This window comes from Apodemus sylvaticus (genome assembly GCF_947179515.1).
Source record: "Apodemus sylvaticus chromosome 15 unlocalized genomic scaffold, mApoSyl1.1 SUPER_15_unloc_1, whole genome shotgun sequence".
Taxonomy (NCBI): Eukaryota; Metazoa; Chordata; class Mammalia; order Rodentia; family Muridae; genus Apodemus; species Apodemus sylvaticus.
Window position 1 is genome coordinate 1,184,683 of NW_026262994.1, and position 20,957 is coordinate 1,205,639.

General features: G+C 34.7%; 1 protein-coding gene across 1 annotated transcript in view; it reads right to left on the reverse strand.

The window, feature by feature from the left end:
- Window positions 1-20,473, reverse strand: part of LOC127676050 (endoplasmic reticulum-Golgi intermediate compartment protein 2-like) — a 470,989-nt gene extending 450,516 nt beyond the window's left edge. The window contains exon 1 of the mRNA XM_052171974.1: window positions 20,064-20,473. Coding sequence (XP_052027934.1) covers window positions 20,064-20,408 — 345 coding nt within the window. The 5' untranslated portion in view covers window positions 20,409-20,473. The remainder of the gene's footprint in view (window positions 1-20,063) is intronic.
- Window positions 20,474-20,957: the final 484 nt, after the last annotated feature.

Genomic DNA, 20,957 nt, shown 5'->3' on the forward strand with positions numbered 1-20,957 from the left:
TTGTTTAGGAAAAACAAGATAATTTCGGAACGTGCAGGATATCCTTAAAACGTGGTATTATGACGTATTTTTTTCGAGAGATAATTCTCCTGTGTGTTCTCTTTTGAGGCTACACGTCTAGACATACACGCAACACCAATTCTTTTCGAGTTACAACGTGTTGTTTAGGAAAAACAAGATAATTTTTCATGATGCGTTATTTCTTCTCGTAAATTTTAAGTATTTCTAATACGTACGTATTCGTCTTTACTCTGCAACACTGTATTTCTTTATAACGTGGCATTCTTACATATTCTTTCGAGAGAAAACTCTCCTGTGCGTTCTCTTTTGAGGCTACACGCTTAGACATACATGCAACACCAAAGCTTTTTGAGTTACAACAAGTTGTTTAGGAAAAAAAAATAATTTCGCACGATGCAGGATTTCCTTAAAACGTTGTATTCTGACATATTTTTTCGTGAGAAAACTCTCCTGTGCGTTCCCTTTTGAGGCTACACGCTTAGACATACACGCAACACCAAAGCTTTTCAAGTTACAACGTGTTGTTTAGAAAAAAACAAGATAATTTCACAAGATGTGCGGTTTCCTTATAACGGGGTATTCTGACATGTTTTTTTTTTTTTGAGAGAAAACTCTCCTGTGCATTCCCTTTTGAGGCTACACGCTTACACATACACGCAACACCAAAACTTTTCGAGTTACAACGTGTTATTTAGGAAAAAAAGATAATTTTGCACGATGCGTTGTTTCTTCTCATAAAGTTTAAGTATTACCAATGTGTACGTATTTGTCCCTAATATGCAACTCTATATTTCCTTATAACGTTTTATTCTTACATATTCTTTCGAGTGAAAACTCTCCTGTGCGTTCTCTATTGAGGCTACACGCTTAGACATACACACCACACCAAAGCTTTTCGAGTTATAATATGTTGTTAAGGAAAAACAAGATAATTTCCCACGATGCGTGATTTCCTTAAAATGTGGTTTTCTGACATATTTTTCAAGAGAAAACTCTCATGTGCGTTCTCCTTTGAGGCTACATGCTTAGATATTCACGCAACACCAAATCCTTTCGAGTTACAACGTGTTGATTAGGAAATACAAGATAATATTGTACGATGCGTTATTTCTTCTCATAAAGTTTAAGTATTTCTAATACGTACATAGATGTCTTTACTCTGCAACACTGTATTTCCTTATAACGTGGTATTCTTTCATAATCTTTCGAGAGAAAACTCTCCTGTGTGTTCTCTTTTGAGGCTACACACTTAGACATACACGTAACACCAAAGCTTTTCGAGTTAAAACGTGTTGTTTAGGAAAAACAAGATAATTTCGCACGATGCGGGATTTCCTTAAAACGTACTATTCTGATATATTTTTTCGAGAGAAAACTCTCCTGTGCCTTCTCTTTTGAGGCTACAAGCTTATACATACACGCAACACCAAAGCATTTCGAGTTACAATGTGTTGTTTAGGAAAAACAAGATAATTTTGCATGATGTGATATTTGTTCTCGTAAAGTTTAAGTATTTCCAATATGTACGTATTTGTCTTTACTCTGCAACACTATATTTCCTTATAACGTGGTATTCTTACATACTCTTTCGAGAGAAAACTCTCCTGTGCGTTCTCTTTTGAGGCTACACACTTAGAAATACACGTAACACCAAAGCTTTTCGAGTTAAAACATGTTGTTTAGGAAAAACAAGATAATTTCGCACGATACAGGATTTTCTTAAAATGTGGTATTCTGACATATTTTTTTGATAGAAAACTCTCCTGTGCGTTCTCTTTTGAGGATACACGCTTAGACATACACGCAACACCAAAGCTTTTCGAGTTACAACATGTTGTTTGAGAAAAACAAGATAATTTCGCACGATTCGGGATTTCCTTAAAACGTGGTATTCTGACATATTTTTTCGAGTGAAACTCTCCTTTGCTTTCTCTTTTGAGGATACACGCTTAGACATACAGGCAACACCAAATCATTTCGAGTTACAACGTATTGTTTAGGAAATACAAGATAATAATTTACGATGAGTTATTTCTTCTCGTAAAGTTTAAATATTTCTAATATATAAGTACTTGTCTTTACTCTGCAACACTGTATTTCCTTATAACGTGGTATTCTTACATATTATTTCGAGAGACAACTCTCCTGTTCGTTCTCTTTTGCGGCTAAACGCTTAGACATACGCGCAACACCAAAGCTTTTCGAGTTAAAACGTGCTGTTTAGGAAAAACTAGATAATTACCCACGATGCAGCATTTCCATAACACGTGGTATTCTGACATATTTTTTCGAGAGAAAACTCTCATGTGCATTCTCTTTTGAGGCTACACGCTTAGACATACACGCAACACCAAAGCTTGTCGAGTTACAACGTGTTGTTTAGAAAAAACAAGATAATTTTGTATGATGTGTTATTTCTTCTCGTAAAGTTTAAGTATTTCTAATACGTATGTATTTGTCTTTACTCTGCAACACTGTATTTCCTTATAATGTGATATTCATACATATTCTTTCGAGAGAAAACGCTCCTGTGTGTTCTCTTTTGAGGCTACACGCTTACACATACACGGAAAACCAAAGGTTTCCGAGTTACATCGTGTTGTTTAAGAAAAACAAGACAATTTCGCACGATGCAGGATTTCCTTAAAACGTGATATTCTGACATATTTTTTTCGACAGAAAAATCTCCTGTGCATTCTCTTTTGAGGCTAAACGCTTAGATATTCACGCCACAACAAATCTTTTCGAATTATAACGTGTTGTTTAGGAAATACAAGATAATTTTGTACGATGCGTTATTTCTTCTCGTAAAGTTTAAGTATTTCTAATAGGTACGTATTTGTCTTTACTCTGCAAAACTGTATTTCGTTGTAACATGGCATTCTTACATATTCTTGCGAGAGAAAACTCTCCTGTGCATTATCTTTTGAGGCTACACACTTAGACATACACGCAACACCAAAGCTTTTCGAGTTAAAACATGTTGTTTAGGAAAAACAAGATAATTTCGCACGATGCACGATTTCCTTAAACGTGGTATTCTGATATATTTTTTGAGAGAAAACTCTACTGTGCTGTCTCTTTTGAGGCTACATGCTTAGACATACACGCAACACCAAATCATTTCGAGTAACACCATGTTGTTTAGAAAAAACAAGATAATTTCACACGATGCGGGATTTCCTTAAAACGTGGTATTATGGCATATTTTTTCGAGAGTAAATTCTCCTTTGGGTTCTCTTTTGAGGCTACACGTTTAGACATAAACGCAACACCAATTCTTTTCGAATTACAACATGTTGTTTAGGAAAAACAAGACAATTTTGCATGATGCTTTATTTCTTCTCGTAAATTTTAAGTATTTCTAATACGTACGTTTTGTCTGTACTCTGCAACACTGTATTTCCTTATAACGAGGTATTCTTACATATTCTTTCGAGAGAAAACTCTCCTGTGCATTCTTTTTTATTTGTCTACACGCTTAGACATACACGCATCACCAAAGCTTTTCAAGTTACAACGTGTGGTTTAGGAAAAACAAGATAATTTCGCACAATGCGCTATTTCCTTATAACGGGGTATTCGGACATGTTTTTTCGAGAGAAAACTCTCCTGTACGTTCTCTTTTGAGGCTAGAAGCTTAGACATACACGCAACACCAAAGCTTTTTGCGTTACAACGTGTTGTTTTGGAAAAACAAGATAATTTCACATGATGCAGGATTTCTTTAAAAAGGGGTATTCTTGCATATTTTTTGAGAGAAAATTCTCCTGTGGGTTCTCTTTTGAGGCTACACATTTGCACATACACACAACACCAAATCTTTTCTAGTTACAACGTGTTGTTAAGGAAATACAAGATAATTTTTACGATGCATTATTTCTTCTCCTAAAGTTTAAGTATTTCTAATATGTACGTATATTTCTTTACTCTGCAACACTGTATTTCCTTATAACATGGTATTCTTACATATTCTTTCGAGAGAAAACTCTCCTGTGCGTTCTCCCTTGAGGCTACATGCTTATAAATAGATGGATCACCAAAACCTTTCGAGTTACAACATGTTGTTTAAGAAATACAAGATAATTTCGAGAGAAAACTCTCCTGTGCATTCTCTTTTGAGGCTGCATGCTTAGACAAAAACGTAACACCAAAGCTTTTCGAGTTACAATCTGTTGTTTAGGAAAAACAAGATAATATTGCACGATAAGGGATTTTCTTAAAACGTGGTATTCTGACATATTTTTTCGAGAGTAAACTCTCCTATGCATTCTCTTTTGAGGCTACATGCTTAGACATACACGCAACACCAAAGCTTTTCAAGTTACAACGTGTTGTTTAGGAAAAATAAGATAATTTCTCACGATGCAGGATTTCTTTAAAACGTAGTATTCTGACATATTTTTCGGGAAAAAATTCTCCTGTGCGTTCCCTTTTGAGGCTACAAGCTTAGACATACACACAACACCAAATCTTTTCAAGTTACAATGTGTTGTTTAGGAAATACAAGATATTTATTTACGATGCATTATTTCTTCTCGTAAACTTTAAGTATTTGTAATATGTACGTATTTGTCTTTACTCTGCAACAGTGTATTTTCTTATAACGTGGTATTCTTACATATTCTTTCGAGAGAAAACTCTCCTGTGCGTTCTCTTTTGAGGATACACGCTTACACATACACGCAACACCAAAGCTTTTCGAGTTACAACATGTTGTTTGAGAAAAACAAGATAATTTCGCACGATTCGGGATTTCCTTAAAACGTGGCATTCTGACATATTTTTTCGAGTGAAAACTCTCCTGTGCTTTCTCTTTTGAGGATACACGCTTAGACATACACGCAACACCAAAGGTTTTCGAGTTACAACGTGTTGTTTAGGAAAAACAAGATAATTTCGCACAATGCTGGATTTCCTTAAAACGTGGAATTCTTACATATTCTTTAGAGAGAAAACTCTCCTGTGCGTTCTCTTTTGAGGCTACATGCTTAGACATAAACGCAACACCAAAGATTTTCGAGTTACAACGTGTTGTTTAAGAAAAACAAGATAATTTCGCATGATGCGGTATTTCCTTAAAACGTGGTATTCTGACATATTTTTTCGAGAGAAAATTCTCCTGTAGGTTCTCTTTTGAAGCTACACACTTAGACATACACACAACACCAAATCAGTTCTAGTTACAACGTGTTGTTTAGGAAAAACAAGATAATTTTGCACGATGCATTATTTCTTCTCATAAATTTTAAGTATTTCTAATACGTACGTAATTGTCTTTACACTGCAACACTGTATTTCCTTATAACGTGGTATTCTTATATATTCTTTCGAGATAAAACTCCCCTCTTCAATCTCTTTTGAAGCTACATGCTTAGACATACACGCAACACCAAACTTTTCGAGTTACAACGTGTTGTTTAGGAAATGCAAGATAATTTCGCATGATGCGGCATTTCCTTAAAACCTGGTATTCTGACACATTTTTTCGATAGAAATCTATCCTTTGCTTTCTCTATTGTGGCTTCAAGCTTAGACATACACGCAACACCAAATTTTTTCGAATTTCAACTTGTTGTTTAGAAAATACAAGATAATTTTGTACGGAGCGTTATTTGTTCTCGTAAAGTTTAAGTTTTTCTAATACGTAAGTATTTGTTTTTACTCTGCAACTCTCTATTCCGTTATAATGTGGAATTCTTACATATTCTTTTGAGAGAAAACTCTCCTGTGCATTCTCTTTTGAGGCTGCACGCTTAGACATACACGCAACACCAAAGCTTTTCGAGTTACAACGTGTTGTGTAGGAAAAACAAGATAATTTTGCACGATGCGTTATTTCTCCTCGTAAATTTTAAGTATTTCTAATACGTACGTATTTGTCTTTACTCTGCAACACTGTATTTCCTTATAACGTGGTATTCTCAATTATTCTTTAGAGAAAAAACTCTCCTGTACGTTCTCTTCTTCGGCTACACATTTACACATACACGCAACAGAAAGCTTTTCGAGTTAAAACGTGTTGTTTAGGAAAACCAGATGATTTCTCAAAATGCTGGATTTCCTTAAAACGTCGTATTCTGACATATTTTTTCGAGAGAAAACTCTCCTGGGCATTCTCTTTTGAGGCTACACGCTTAGTCATACACGCAACACCAAATCCTTTTGAGTTGCAACAGGTTGTTTAGGAAAAACAAGATAATTTTGCATGATGCGTTATTTCTTCTCGTAAAGATTAAGTATTTCTAATGCGTACTTATTTGTTTTTACTCTGCAACACTGTATTCCGTTATAACGTGGAATTCTTACATATTCTTTAGAGAGAAAACTCTCCTGTGCATTCTCTTTTGAGGCTACATGCTTAGACATAAACGCAACACCAAAGATTTTCGAGTTACAACGTGTTGTTTAAGAAAAACAAGATAATTTCGCATGATGCGGTATTTCCTTAAAACGTGGTATTCTGACATATTTTTCGAGAGAAAATTCTCCTGTGGGTTATCTTTTGAAGCTACACATTTAGACATACACACAACACCAAATCATTTCTAGTTACAACGTGTTGTTTAGGAAAAACAAGATAATTTTGCACAATGCATTATTTCTTCTCGTAAATTTTAAGTATTTCTAATATGTATGTAATTGTCTTTACACTGCAACACTGTATTTCCTTATAACGTGGTATTCTTCCATATTCTTTCGAGATAAAACTCGCCTCTTCGTTCTCTTTTGAAGCTACACGCTTAGACATACACGCAACACCAAAGCTTTTCGAGTTACAACATGTTGTTTGAGAAAAACAAGATAATTTCGCACGATTCGGGATTTCCTTAAAACGTCATATTCTGACATATTTTTTCGAGTGAAAACTCTTCTGTGCTTTCTCTTTTGAGGATACACGCTTAGACATACATGCAACACCAAAGGTTTTCGAGTTACAACGTGTTGTTTAGGAAAAACAAAATAATTTTGCACAATGCTGGATTTACTTAAAACATGGTATTCTGACATATTTTTTCTAGAGAATACTCTCCTGGGCGTTCTCTTTTGAGGCTACATGCTTAGTCATACACACAACATCAAATCTTTTCAAGTTACAACGTATTGTTTAGGAAAAACAAGATAATTTTGCATGATGCGTTATTTCTTCTCGTAAAGATTAAGTATTTCTAATACGTACTTATTTGTTTTTACTCTGCAACACTGTATTCGTTATAACGTGGAATTCTTACATATTTTTTCAAGAGAAAACTCTCCTGTGGGTTCTCTTTTGAGGCTACATGCTTAGACATAAACGCAATACCAAAGATTTTCGAGTTACAACGTGTTGTTTAAGAAAAACAAGATAATTTCGCATGATGCGGTATTTCCTAAAAATGTGGTATGCTGACATATTTTTTTCGAGTGAAAATTCTCCTGTGGGTTCTCTTTTGAAGCTACACATTAAGACATACACACAACACCAAATCTTTTCTAGTTACAACGTGTTGTTTAGGAAAAACAAGATAATTTTGCACGATGAATTATTTCTTCTCGTAAATTTTAAGTATTTCTAATTCGTACGTAATTGTCTTTACACTGCAACACTGTATTTCCCTATAACGTGGTATTCTTATATATTCTTTCGAGATAAAACTCCCCTCTTCATTCTTTTTTGAAGCTACACGCTTAGACATACACGCAACACCAAAGCTTTTCGAGTTACAACGTGTTGTTTAGGAAATACAAGATAATTTCGCACGATGCGGCATTTCTTTAAAACGTGGTATTCTCACATATTTTTTCGATAGAAATCTATCCTTTGCTTTCTCTATTGTGGCTACAAGCTTAGACATACATGCAACACCAATTTTTTTGGAATTTCAACTTGTTGTTTAGGAAATACAAGATAATTTTGTACGGAGCGTTATTTGTTCTCGTAAAGTTTAAGTTTTTCTAATACGTAAGTATTTGTTTTTACTCTGCAACACTGTATTCCGTTATAACGTGGAATTCTTACATATTCTTTCGAGAGAAAACTCTCCTGTGCATTCTCTTTTGAGCCTGCACGCTTAGACATACACGCAACACCAAAGCTTTTCGAGTTACAACGTGTTGTTTAGGAAAAAGAAGATAATTGCGCACGTTGCGGGATTTCCTTAAAACGTGGTATTCTGACATATTTTTTCGCGAGAAAACGCTCATGTGCGTTCTCTTTTGAGGCTACACGCTTAGACACACTCGCAACACCAAAGCTTTTCGAGTTACAACGTGTTGTTTAGGAAAAACAAGATAATTTTGCACGATGCAGTATTTCTTCTCGTAAATTTTAAGTATTTCTAATATGTACGTATTTGTCTTTACTCTGCAACACTGGATTACCTTATAACGTGGTATTCTTATATATTCTTTAGAGAGAAAACTCTCCTGTACGTTCTCTTCTGAGGCTACACATTTACGCATACACGCAATACAAAACTTTTCGAGTTAAAACGTGTTGTTTAGGAAAACCAGATAATTTCTCAAAATGCTGGATTTCCTTAAAACGTCGTATTCTGAGATATTTTTTCGAGAGAAAACTCTCCTGGGCGTTCTCTTTTGAGGCTACACGCTTAGTCATACACACAACACCAAATCTTTTTGAGTTGCAACAGATTGTTTAGGAAAAACAAGATAATTTTGCATGATGCGTTATTTCTTCTCATAAAGATTAAGTATTTCTAATACGTACTTATTTGTTTTTACTCTGCAACACTGTATTCCGTTATAATGTGGAATTCTTACATATTCTTTAGAGAGAAAACTCTCCTGTGCGTTCTCTTTTGAGGCTACATGCTTAGACATAAACGCAACACCAAAGATTTTCGAGTTACAACGTGTTGTTTAACAAAAACAAGATAATTTCACATGATGCGGTATTTCCTTAAAACGTGGTATTCTGACACATTTTTTCGAGGGAAAATTCTCCTGTGGGTTCTCTTTTGAAGCTACACATTTAGACATACACACAACAGCAAATCTTTTCTAGTTACAACGTGTTGTTTAGGAAAAACAAGATAATTTTGCACGATGCATTATTTCTTCTCATAAATTTTAAGTATTTCTAATACGTACGTAATTGTCTTTACACTGCAACACTGTATTTCCTTATACTGTGGTATTCTTACATATTCTTTCGAGATAAAACTCCCCTCTTCGTTCTCTTTTGAAACTACACGCTTAGACATACACACAACACCAAAGCTTTTCGAGTTACAACGTGTTGTTTAGGAAAAACAAGATAATTTCGCACGATGCGGCATTTCCTTAAAACGTGGTATTCTGACATATTTTTTCGATTGAAATCTATCCTTTGCTTTCTCTATTGTGGCTACACGCGTAGACATACATGCAACACCAATTTTTTCGAATTTCAACTTGTTGTTTAGGAAATACAAGATAATTTTGTACGGAGCGTTATTTGTTCTCGTAAAGTTTAAGTTTTTCTAATACGTAAGTATTTGTTTTTACTCTGCAACACTGTATTCCGTTATAACGTGGAATTCTTACAAAATCTTTCGAGAGAAAACTCTCCTGTGCGTTCTCTTTTGAGGCTGCACGCTTAGACATACACGCAACACCAAAGCTTTTCGAGTTACAACGTGTTGTGTAGGAAAAACAAGATAATTTTGCACGATGCGTTATTTCTTCACATTAAGTTTAAGTATTTCCAATATGTACGTATTTGTCTTTAATATGCAACACTGCATTTCCTTGTAATGGGGTATTCGTACATATTCTTTCAAGAGAAAACTCTCCTGTGTGTTCTCTTCTGAGGCTATACACTTAGACATACACGCAACTTCAAAGCTTTTCGAGTTACAACGTGTTGTTTAGGAAAAACAAGATAATTACGCACAATGCAGGATTTCCTAATAACGTGGTATTCTGATATTTTTTCGAGAGAAAACTCTCCTGGGCGTTCTCTTTTGAGGCTACACGCTTAGTCATACACGAAACACCAAATCTTTTCAAAGTACAACGTGTTGTTTAGGAAAAACAAGATAATTTTGCATGATATGTTATTTCTTCTCGTAAAGTTTAAGTATTTCTAATATGTACATATTTGTCCTTACTGTGCAACACTGTATTTCCTTATAACGTGGTATTCTTACATATTCTTTCGAGAGAAAACTCTCCTGTGCGTTCTCTTTTGAGGCTAGAAGCTTAGACATACACACAACACAAAATCTTTTCGAGTTACAACGTGTTATTTAGGAAAAACAAGATTATTTTGCACGATGTGTTCTTTCTTCTCATAAAGTTTAAGTATTTCCAATATGTACGTATATGTCTTTAATATGTAACAATGTATTTCCTTGTAACGGGGTATTCTTACATATTCTTTCAAGAGAAAACTCTCCTGTGCCTTCTCTTCTGAGGCTATACACTTAGACATACATGCAACTTCAAAGCTTTTCGAGTTACAACGTGTTGTTTAGGAAAAACAAGATAATTTCGCACGATGCAGGATTTCCTAATAACGTGGTATTCTGATATATTTTTTCGAGAGAAAACTCTCCTGGGTGTTCTCTTTTGAGGCTACACGCTTAGTCATACACGAAACAGCAAATCTTTTCAAGGTACAATGTGTTGTTTAGGAAAAACAAGATAATTTTGCATGATGTGTTATTTCTTCTCATAAAGTTTAATTATTTCTAATATGTACGTATTTGTCCTTACTGTGCAACACTGTATTTCCTTATAACGTGATATTCTTACATATTCTTTCGAGAGAAAACTTTCCTGTGCGTTCTCTTTTGAGGCTAGAAGCTTAGACATACACGCAACACAAAATCTTTTCGAGTTACAAAGTGTTATTTAGGAAAAACAAGATTATTTTGCACGATGTGTTATTTCTTCTCATAAAGTTTAAGTATTTCCAATATTTACATATATGTCTTTAATATGAAACACTGTATTTCCTTGTAACGGGGTATTCTTACATATTCTTTCGAGAGAAAACTCTCCTGTGCGTTCTCGTCTGAGGCTACACACTTAGATATACATGCAACACCAAAGCTTTTCAAGTTGCACCGTGTTGTTTAGGAAAAACAAGATAATTTCACACGATGAGCGATTTCCTTAAAACGGGGTATTCTGACATGTTTTTTCGAGATAAAACTCTCCTGTGCGTTCTCTTTTGAGGTAGAAGCTTAGACATACACGCATCACCAAATCTTTTCTAGTTACAACGTTTAGGCAAAACAAGATAATTCCGCACGATGTGGGATTTCCTAAAACGTGGTATTCTTACATATTCTTTCGAGAGAAAACTCTCATGTGCATTCTCATTTGAGGCTACACGCTTAGACATACACGCAACACCAAATCGTTTAGAGTTACAACGTGTTTTTTTAGGAAAAACAAGATAATTTTGCATGATGCATTATTTCTTCTCGTAAAGTTTAAGTATTTCTAATACGTACAAATTTGTCTTTACTCTGCAACACTGTATTTCCTTATAACATGGTATTCTTACATATTCTTTCAAGAGAAAACTCTCCTGTGCGTTCTCTTCTGAGGCTACACACTTACACATACACGCAACACAAAGCTTTTCGAGTTAAAACATGTTTAGGAAAAAAAAAGATAATTTCGAACAATGCTGGATTTCCTTATAATGTGGTATTCTGACATATTTTTTCCGAGAGAAAACACTCCTGTGCATTCTCTTTTGAGGCTATGAGCTTAGACGTACACGTAACACCAAATCCTTTCGAGTTACAACGTGTTGTTTAGGAAAAACAAGATAATTTTGCATGATGCTTTATTTCTTCTCACAAAGTTTAAGTATTTTCAATACATACGTATTTGTTTTTACTCTGCCACACTGTATTTCCTTATAACGTGGTATTCTGACATATTGTTTCGAGATATAACTCTCCTGTGAGTTCTCTTTTGCGGCTACAAGCTTAGACATACACGCAATTCCAAATCCTTTCGAATTTCAACTTGTTGTTTAGGAAATTAAAGATAATTTTGTACGGAGCTTTATTTCTTCTCGTAAAGTTTAACTATTTCTAATACGTACGTATTTGTCTTTACTCTGCAACATTGTATTTCTTTGTAATATGGTATTCTTTCATATTGTTTGGAGAGAAAACTCTCCTGTGCATTCTCTTCTGACGCTACACACTTAGACATACACGCAACACAAAGCTTTTCGAGTTAAAACGTGTTCTTTAGGAAAAACAAGATAATTTCGCACAATGCTGGATTTCCTTAAAACGAGGTATTCTGACATATTTTTCCGAGAGAAAACTCTCTTGTGCGTTCTCTTTTGAGGCTACACGCTTAGACATACACGCAACACCAAAGCTTTTCGAGTTACAACTTTTTGTTTAGGAAAAACAAGATAGTTTCGCATGATGCGTTATTTCTTCTCGTAAAGTTTAAGTATTTCTAATACGTATGTATTTGTCCTTAATCTGCAACACTGTATTTCCTTATAACGTGGTATTCTTACATATTCTTTCGAGAGAAAACTCTCCTGTTCGTTCTCTTTTGTGGCTACACACTTAGACATACACGCAACACCAAAGCTTTTCTATTTAAAAATATGTTGTTTAGGAAAAACAAGATAATTTCACACGATGAATGATTTCCTTAAAACGTGGTATTGTGACATATTTTTTCAAGAGAGAACTCTCCTGTGCATTCTCTTTTGAGGCTGCACGCTTAGTCATACATGCAACACCATATCTTTTCGAGTTACAACATGTTGTTTAGGAAAAACAAGATAATTTTTCACGACGCATTATTTCTTCTAGTAAAGTTTAAGTATTTCTAATACGTATGTATTTGTCTTTACTCTGCAACACTGTATTTCCTTATAACGTGGTATTCTTACATATTCTTTAGAGAGAAATCTCTCCTGTGCATTCTCTTTTGAGGCTACATGCTTAGACATACACGCCACACCAAAGCTTTTCGAGTTACAATGTGTTGGTTAGGAAAAACAAGGTAATTTTGCACATTGCATTATTTCTTCTCGTAAATTTTAAGTAATTCTAATACGTACATATTTGTCTTTACTCTGCAACACTGTATTTCCTTATAATGTGGTATTCTTTCATATTCTTTTGAGATAAAACTGTCCTCTTCGCTCTGTTTTGAGGCTGCACGCTTAGACATACACGCAACACCAAAGCTTTTCGAGTTACAACGTGTTGTTTAGGAAAAACAAGATAATTTCGCACGATGCGGCATTTCCTTAAAACGTGGTATTCTGACATATTTTTTCGATAGAAATCTATCCTTTGCGTTATCCTTTGCGGCTACAAGCTTAGACATACATGCAACACCAAATTTTTTCGAATTTCAACTTGTTGTGTAGGAAATACAAGATAATTTTGTACGGAGCGTTATTTCTTCTCGTAAAGTTTAAGTATTTCTAATACGTACGTATTTGCTTTTACTCTGCAACACTGTATTCTGTTATAACGTGGAATTCTTACATATTGTTTCGAGAGAAAACTCTCCTGTGCGTTCTCTTTTGAGGCTACACGCTTATACATACACGCAACACCAAAGGTTTTCGAGTTACAACGTGTTGTTTAGGAAAAACAAGATAATTTCGCACAATGCTGGATTTCCTTAAAACGTGGTATTCTGACATATTTTTTTTGAGAGAAAACTCTCCTGGGCGTTCTCTTTTGAGGCTACATGCTTAGACATACACGCAACACCAAATCTTTTCAAGTTACAACGTGTTGTTTTGGAAAAACAAGATAATTTTTCATGATGCGTTATTTCTTCTCGTAAAGATTAAGTATTATTAATACGTACTTATTTGGTTTTACTCTGCAACACTGTATTCCATTATAACGTGGAATTCTTACATATTCTTTCGAGCGAAAACTCTCCTGTGCGTTTTCTTTTGAGGCTACATGCTTAGACATAAACGCAACACCAAAGATTTTCGAGTTACAACGTGTTGTTTAAGAAAAACAAGATAATTTCGCATGATGCGGTATTTCCTTAAAACGTGGTATTCTGACATATTTCTTCAAAAGAAAATTCTCCTGTGGGTTCTCTTTTGAAGCTACACATTAAGACATACACACAACACCAAATCTTTTCTAGCTACAACATGTTGTTTAGGAAAAACAAGATAATTTTTCACGATTCATTATTTCTTCTCTTATATTTTAAGTATTTCTAATACGTACGTAATTGTCTTTACACTGCAAGACTTTATTTCCTTATAACGAGGTATTCTTACATATTCTTTCGAGATAAAACTCGCCTCTTCGTTCTCTTTTGAAGCTACACGCTTAGACATACACGCAACACCAAAGCTTTTCGAGTTACAACGTTTTGTTTAGGAAAAACAAGATAATTTCCCACGATGCGGCATTTCCTTAAAACGTGGTATTCTGACATATTTTTTCGATAGAAATCTGTCCTTTGCTTTCTCTATTGTGGCTACAAGCTTAGACATACACGCAACACCAAATTTTTTGGAATTTCAACTTGTTGTTTAGGAAATACAAGATAATTTTGTACGGAGCGTTATTTGTTCTCCGTACAAAAAATGTTTAAGTTTTTCTAATAAGTAAGTATTTGTTTTTACTCTGTAACACTGTATTCCGTTATAACGTGGAATTCTTACATATTCTTTCAAGAGAATACTCTCCTGTGCGTTCTCTTTTGAGGCTACACGCTTAGACATACTCGCAACACCTAAGCTTTTCGAGTTACAACGTGTTGTTTAGAAAAAAGAAGATAATTTTGCACGATGCATTATTTCTTCTCCTAAATTTTAAGTATTTCTAATACGTACGTATTTGTCTTTACTCTGCAACACTGTATTTCCTTATAACGTGGTATTCTTATATATTCTTTAGAGAGAAAACTCTCCTGTACGTTCTCTTCTGAGGCTACACATTTACACATACACGCAACACAAAGCTTTTCGAGTTAAAACGTGTTGTTTAGGAAAACCAGTTAATTTCTCACAATGCTGGATTTCCTTAAAACGTCGTATTCTGACTTATTTTTTCGAGAGTAAACTCTTCTGTGCGTTCTCTTTTGAGGCTACACGCTTAGTTATACACGCAACACCAAATCTTTTCGAGTTACAACGTGTTGTTTAGGAAAAACAAGATAATTTTGCACGATGCGTTATTTCTTCACATTAAGTTTAAGTATTTCCTATATGTCCGTATTTGTCTTTAATATGCAACACTGTATTTCCTTGTAACGGGGTATTCTTACATATTCTTTCAAGAGAAAACTCTCCTGTGCATTCTCTTCTGAGACTATACACTTAGACATACACGCAACTTCAAAGCTTTTCGAGTTACAACGCGTTGTTTAGGAAAAACAAGATAATTTCGCACGATGCAGGATTTCCTAATAATATGGTATTCTGCCATATTTTTTCGAGAGAAAACTCTCCTGTGCCTTCTCCTTTGAGGCTACATGCTTAGACATACACACAACTTCAAAGCTTTTCGAGTTACAACATGTTGTTTAGGAAAAACAAAATAATTTCGCATGATGCGGTATTTCCTTAAAACGTGGTATTCTGACATATTTTTCGAGAGAAAATTCTCCTGTGGGTTCTCTTTAGAGGCTACAAATTTAGACATACACGCAACACCAAATCTTTTCTAGTTACAGCATGTTGTTTAGGAAAAACAAGATAAGATTTCACGATGCATTATTTCTTCTCGTAAATTTTAAGTATTTCTAATACGTACGTATTTGTCTTTAATCTGCAACACTGTATTTCCTTATAACGTGGTATTCTTACATATTCTTTCGAGAGAAAACTCTCCTCTTCGTTCTCTTTTGAAGCTACACGCTTAGACATACACGCAACACCAAAGCTTTTCAAGTTACACCATGTTGTTTAGGAAAAACAAGATAATTTCGCACGATGAGCGATTTCCTTAAAACGTGGTATTCTGATATATTTTTCAAGAGAAAATTCTCCTGTGGGTTCTCTTTTGAGGATACACATTTAGACATACACACAACACCAAATCTTTACGAGTTACAACGTGTAGTTTAGGAAATACAAGATAATTTTTTAGGATGCATTATTTCTTCTCATAAAGTTTACGTATTTCTAATATGGACATATTTGTCTTTAATCTGCAACACTGTATTTCCTTATAACGTGGTATTCTTACATATTATTTCGAGAGAAATCTCTCCTGTGCATTCTCTTTTGAGGCTACAGGCATAGACATTGACGCAGCACCAAATCTTTTGGAGTTACAATGTGTTGTTTAGGAAATACAAGATAATATTGAATTATGTGTTATTTCTTCTGGTAAAGTTAAGTATTTCTAATACGTACATATTTGTCTGTAACTGCAACACTGTATTTCCTTGTAACGTGGCATTCTTACATATTCTTTGGGGAGAAAACTCTCCTGTGCGTTCTCTTTTGAGGCTACACACTTAGACATACATGCAACACCCAAGCTTTTCGAGTTACAACGTGTTGTTTAGGAAATACAAGATAATGTGTTACGATGCAATATTTCTTCTCGTAAAGTTTAAGTATTTCTAATATGTACGTATTTGTCTTTACTCTGCAACACTGTATTTACTTATAATGTGGTATTCTTACATATTCTTTCCATTGAAAACTCTCCTGTACGTTCTCTTTTGGTCTACACGCTTAGACATACACACAACACCAAATCTTTTCGAGTTACAACGTGTTGTTTAGGAAAAACAATATAATTTTTCATGATGTGTTATTTCTTCTCCTAAAGTTTAAGTATTTCTCATATGTACGTATTTGTCTTTACTCTGCAACACTGTATTTACTTATAACGTGGAATTCTTACACATTCTTTCGAGAGAAAACTCTCCTGTGTGTTCTCTTTTAAGGCTACATGCTTAGACATACACGCAACACCAAAGCTTTTCGAGTTACAATGTGTTGTTTAGGAAAAACAAGATAATTTCGCATGATGCCGTATTTCCTTAAAACGTGGAATTCTGACATATTTTTTCGAGAGAAAATTCTCCTGTGGGTTCTATTTGGAGGCTACACATTTAGACATACACGCAACACCAAATCTTTTCTAGTTACCACGTGTTGTTTAGGAAAAACAAGATAATTTTGCTCGATGCATTATTTGTTCTCGTAAATTTTAAGTATTTCTAATTCGTACGTATTTGTCTTTACTCTGCAACACTGTATTTCCTTATAACATGGTATTCTTTCATATTCTTTCGACAGAAATCTCTCCTCTTCATTCTCTTTTGAGGCTACACGTTTAGACATACACGCAACACCAAAGCTTTTCGAGTTACAAAGTGTTGTTTAGGAAAAACAAAATAATTTCGCACGATGTGGGATTTCGTTAAAACGTGGTATTCTGACATATTTTTTGGAGAGAAAATTCTCCTGTGGGTTCTCTTTTGAGGCTACACATTTAGACTTACAAACAACACCAAATCTTTTCAGGTTACAACGTGTTGTTTAGGATATACAAGATAATTTTGTACGATGAGTTATTTCTTTTCGTAAAGTTTAAGTATTTCCAATACGTACGTATTTGTCTTTACTCTGCAACACTGTATTTCCTAATAACGTGGTATTCTTACATATTCTTTCGAGAGAAAATTCTCCTGTGCGTTCTCTTTTGAGGCTGCACGGTTAGACATACAGGCAACACCCAAGCTTTTCGAGTTACAACGTGTTGTTAAGGAAAAACAAGATAATTTCTCAAGATGCGGGATTTCCTTAAAACGTGGTATTCTGACATATTTTTTCGAGATAAAACTCTCCTGTGCGTTCACTTTTGAGGCTACACGCTTAGACATACACGCAACACCAAAGCTTTTAACGTTACAATGTGTTGTTTAGGAAAAACAAGATAATATCGCAAGATGCGCGATTTTCTTAAAACGTGGTATTTTGACATATTTTTTCAAGAGAAAACTCTCCTGTGCATTCTCTTTTGCGGCTACAAGCTTAAACATACAAGCACCTCCAAATCTTTTCGAATTTCAACTTGTTGTTTAGGAAATACAAGATAATTTTGTGTGGAGCATTATTTCTTCTCGTGAACTTTAACTATTTCTAATACGTACGTATTTGTCTTTACTCTGCAACACTGTATTTCCTTGTAACATGGTATTCTGACATATTGTTTCGAGAGAAAACTCTCCTGTGCGTTCTCTTCTGAGGCTACACACTTAGACATACACGTAACACAAATCTTTTCGAGTTAAACATGTTGTTTAGGAAAAACAAGATAATTTCGCTCAATGCTGGATTTCCTTAAAACGTGGTATTCTGACATACTTTTCGAGAGAAAACTCTCCTGTACGTTCTCTTTTGAGGCTACACGCTTAGACATACACGCAACACCAAAGCTTTCCGAGTTACAACGTTTTGTTTAGGAAAAACAAAATAATTTCGCATGATGCGTTATTTCTTCTAGTAAAGTTTAAGTATTTCTAATACGTACGCATTTGTCCTTAATCTGCAACACTGTATTTCCTAAAAAACGTGGTATTCTTAGATAATCTTTCTAGAGAATACTCTCCTGTGTGTTCTCTTTTGAGGCAACACACTTAGACATACACACAACACCAAAGCTTTTCGAGTTAAAACATGTTGTTTAGGAAAAACAAGATAATTTCTTACGATGCGGGATTTCCTTAAAACGTGGTATTTTGACATATTTTTTCGAGAGAAAAGTGTCCTGGGCATTCTCTCTTGAGGCTGCAAGCTTAGTCATACATGCAACACAATATCTTTTCGAGTTACAACGTGTTGTTAAGGAAAAACAAGATAATTTTGCACGAGGCGTTATTTCTTCTAGTAAAGTTTAAGTATTTCTAATACATACGTATTTGTCTTTTCTCTGCAACACTGTATTTCCTTATAATGTGGTATTCTTACATATTCTTTCGAGAGAAATCTCTCCTGTGCATTCTCTTTTGAGGCTACAAGCTTAGATATACACGCAACACCAAAGCTTTTCGAGTTACAACGTGTTGTTTAGGAAAAACAACATAATTTCGCACCGTGCCGGATTTCCTTAAAACGTGGTATTCTGACATATTTTTTCTAGAGAGAATTCTCCTGTGGGTTCTCTTTGGAGGCTACACATTTAGACATACACGCAACACCAAATCTTTTCTAGTTACAATGTGTTGTTTAGGATATACAAGATAATTTTGTACGATGCATTATTTCTTCTCGTAAAGTTTAAGTATTTCTAATACGTACGTATTTGTCTTTAGTCTGCAACACTGTATTTCCTTATAACGTGGTATTCTTTCATATTCTTTCGAGAGAAAACTCTCTTCTTCGTTCTCTTTTGAGGCTACATGCTTAGACGTACACGCAACACCAAAGCTTTTCGAGTTACAAAGTGTTGTTCAGGAAAAACAAAATAATTTCGCACGATGCGGGATTTTGTTAAAACGTGGTATTCTGACATATTTTTTGGAGAGAAAATTCTCCTGTGGGTTCTCTTTTGAGGCTACACATTTAGACTTACAAACAACACCAAATCTTTTCAGGTTACAACGTGTTGTTTAGGATATACAAGATAATTTTGTACGATGCGTTATTTCTTTTCGTAAAGTTTAAGTATTTCTTTTTTTTTTCTATCCAGGTCACAATTAACTTTTTATTCTGAGACATTTTCCATATTTAATACATGTCCAGGAACTTACAATTTAGCCCAGGAAGGAGGTGAAGTTATGATTTTCCAGCTTTAGCCCCCAAATGCTGGCATTATAGGTGTGTACAATTATACCAAATTCTAAACAATGTTCATATATGCTTTCATAGTTAGAAGTTTTTAAAAAGTCAATGAAAATAAAAAGACACCCTAAATTATATTTATTATCCAAAATATACTACAAGAAAGATTCTGTATGACTTTTTTAAAATATGATAGTTTTTGAAGTCATATGGATTATTTATATACGAGAACATGCATAGCTTCCGGTTGACAAAAGTGATGTAGATTTCTATGGTGAGGACTGTTCACACTTTACCTCTGCCACTCTCTTTGCTGTGGTGAAAGGTCAAACAGTGCTGGTTCATAAGCCAGACCATCTGCAGAAGCAACCATGGTCTCTGCTAAATCCAGTACATCTGCTCCAACATAGTGACACTTCATGGCAACAGTAATGTCTATGTTGATTGGCAACTTGCTAGAAAAATCCTTGTCTACTTCATATTCATACTTCATCCACGTATCTTGATACACTGAGAATTCCATTATTGTTAATAAAGCCATAGTGGTAAATGCTATTAGAGAAACTGTTCCCCCACTGGCTGACGTCTCCACATAGCTGTCAGGAACCTTAAAAAAGGCATCTAACTCTTTCACCAAACTTAAGGTTTTTCTCTGATTCAGTTGCCTCATCTTCAGAAAAACCTTCCTTTTCCTTCATATAGTCATGCCAATGGTACGGTCCCAGCCGACCGCCATGTTTCCAAGTTTAAGTATTTCTAATACTTACGTATTTGTCTTTACTCTGCAACACTGTATTTGCTTATAACGTGGTATTCTTCCATATTCTTTCTTGAGAAAACGCTCCTGTGCATTCTCTTTTGAGGCTACACGCTTAGACATACACGCAACACCAAAGCTTTTCAAGTTACAACGTATTGTTTAGGAAAAACAAGATAATTTCGCATGATGAGCGATTTCCTTAAAACGGGGTGTTCTGACATGTTTTTTCGAGAGAAAACTCTCCTGTGCATTCTCATTTGAGGCTAGAAGCTTAGACATACACGCAACACCAAATCTCTTCGAGTTACAGCATGTTATTTAGGAAAAACCAGAAATTATGCGTGATGCGTTATTTCTTCTCATAAAGTTTCAGTATTTCCAATATGTACGTATTTGTCTTTAATATACAACACTGTATTTCCTTGTAACAGAGTATTCTTACATATTCCTTCGAGAGAA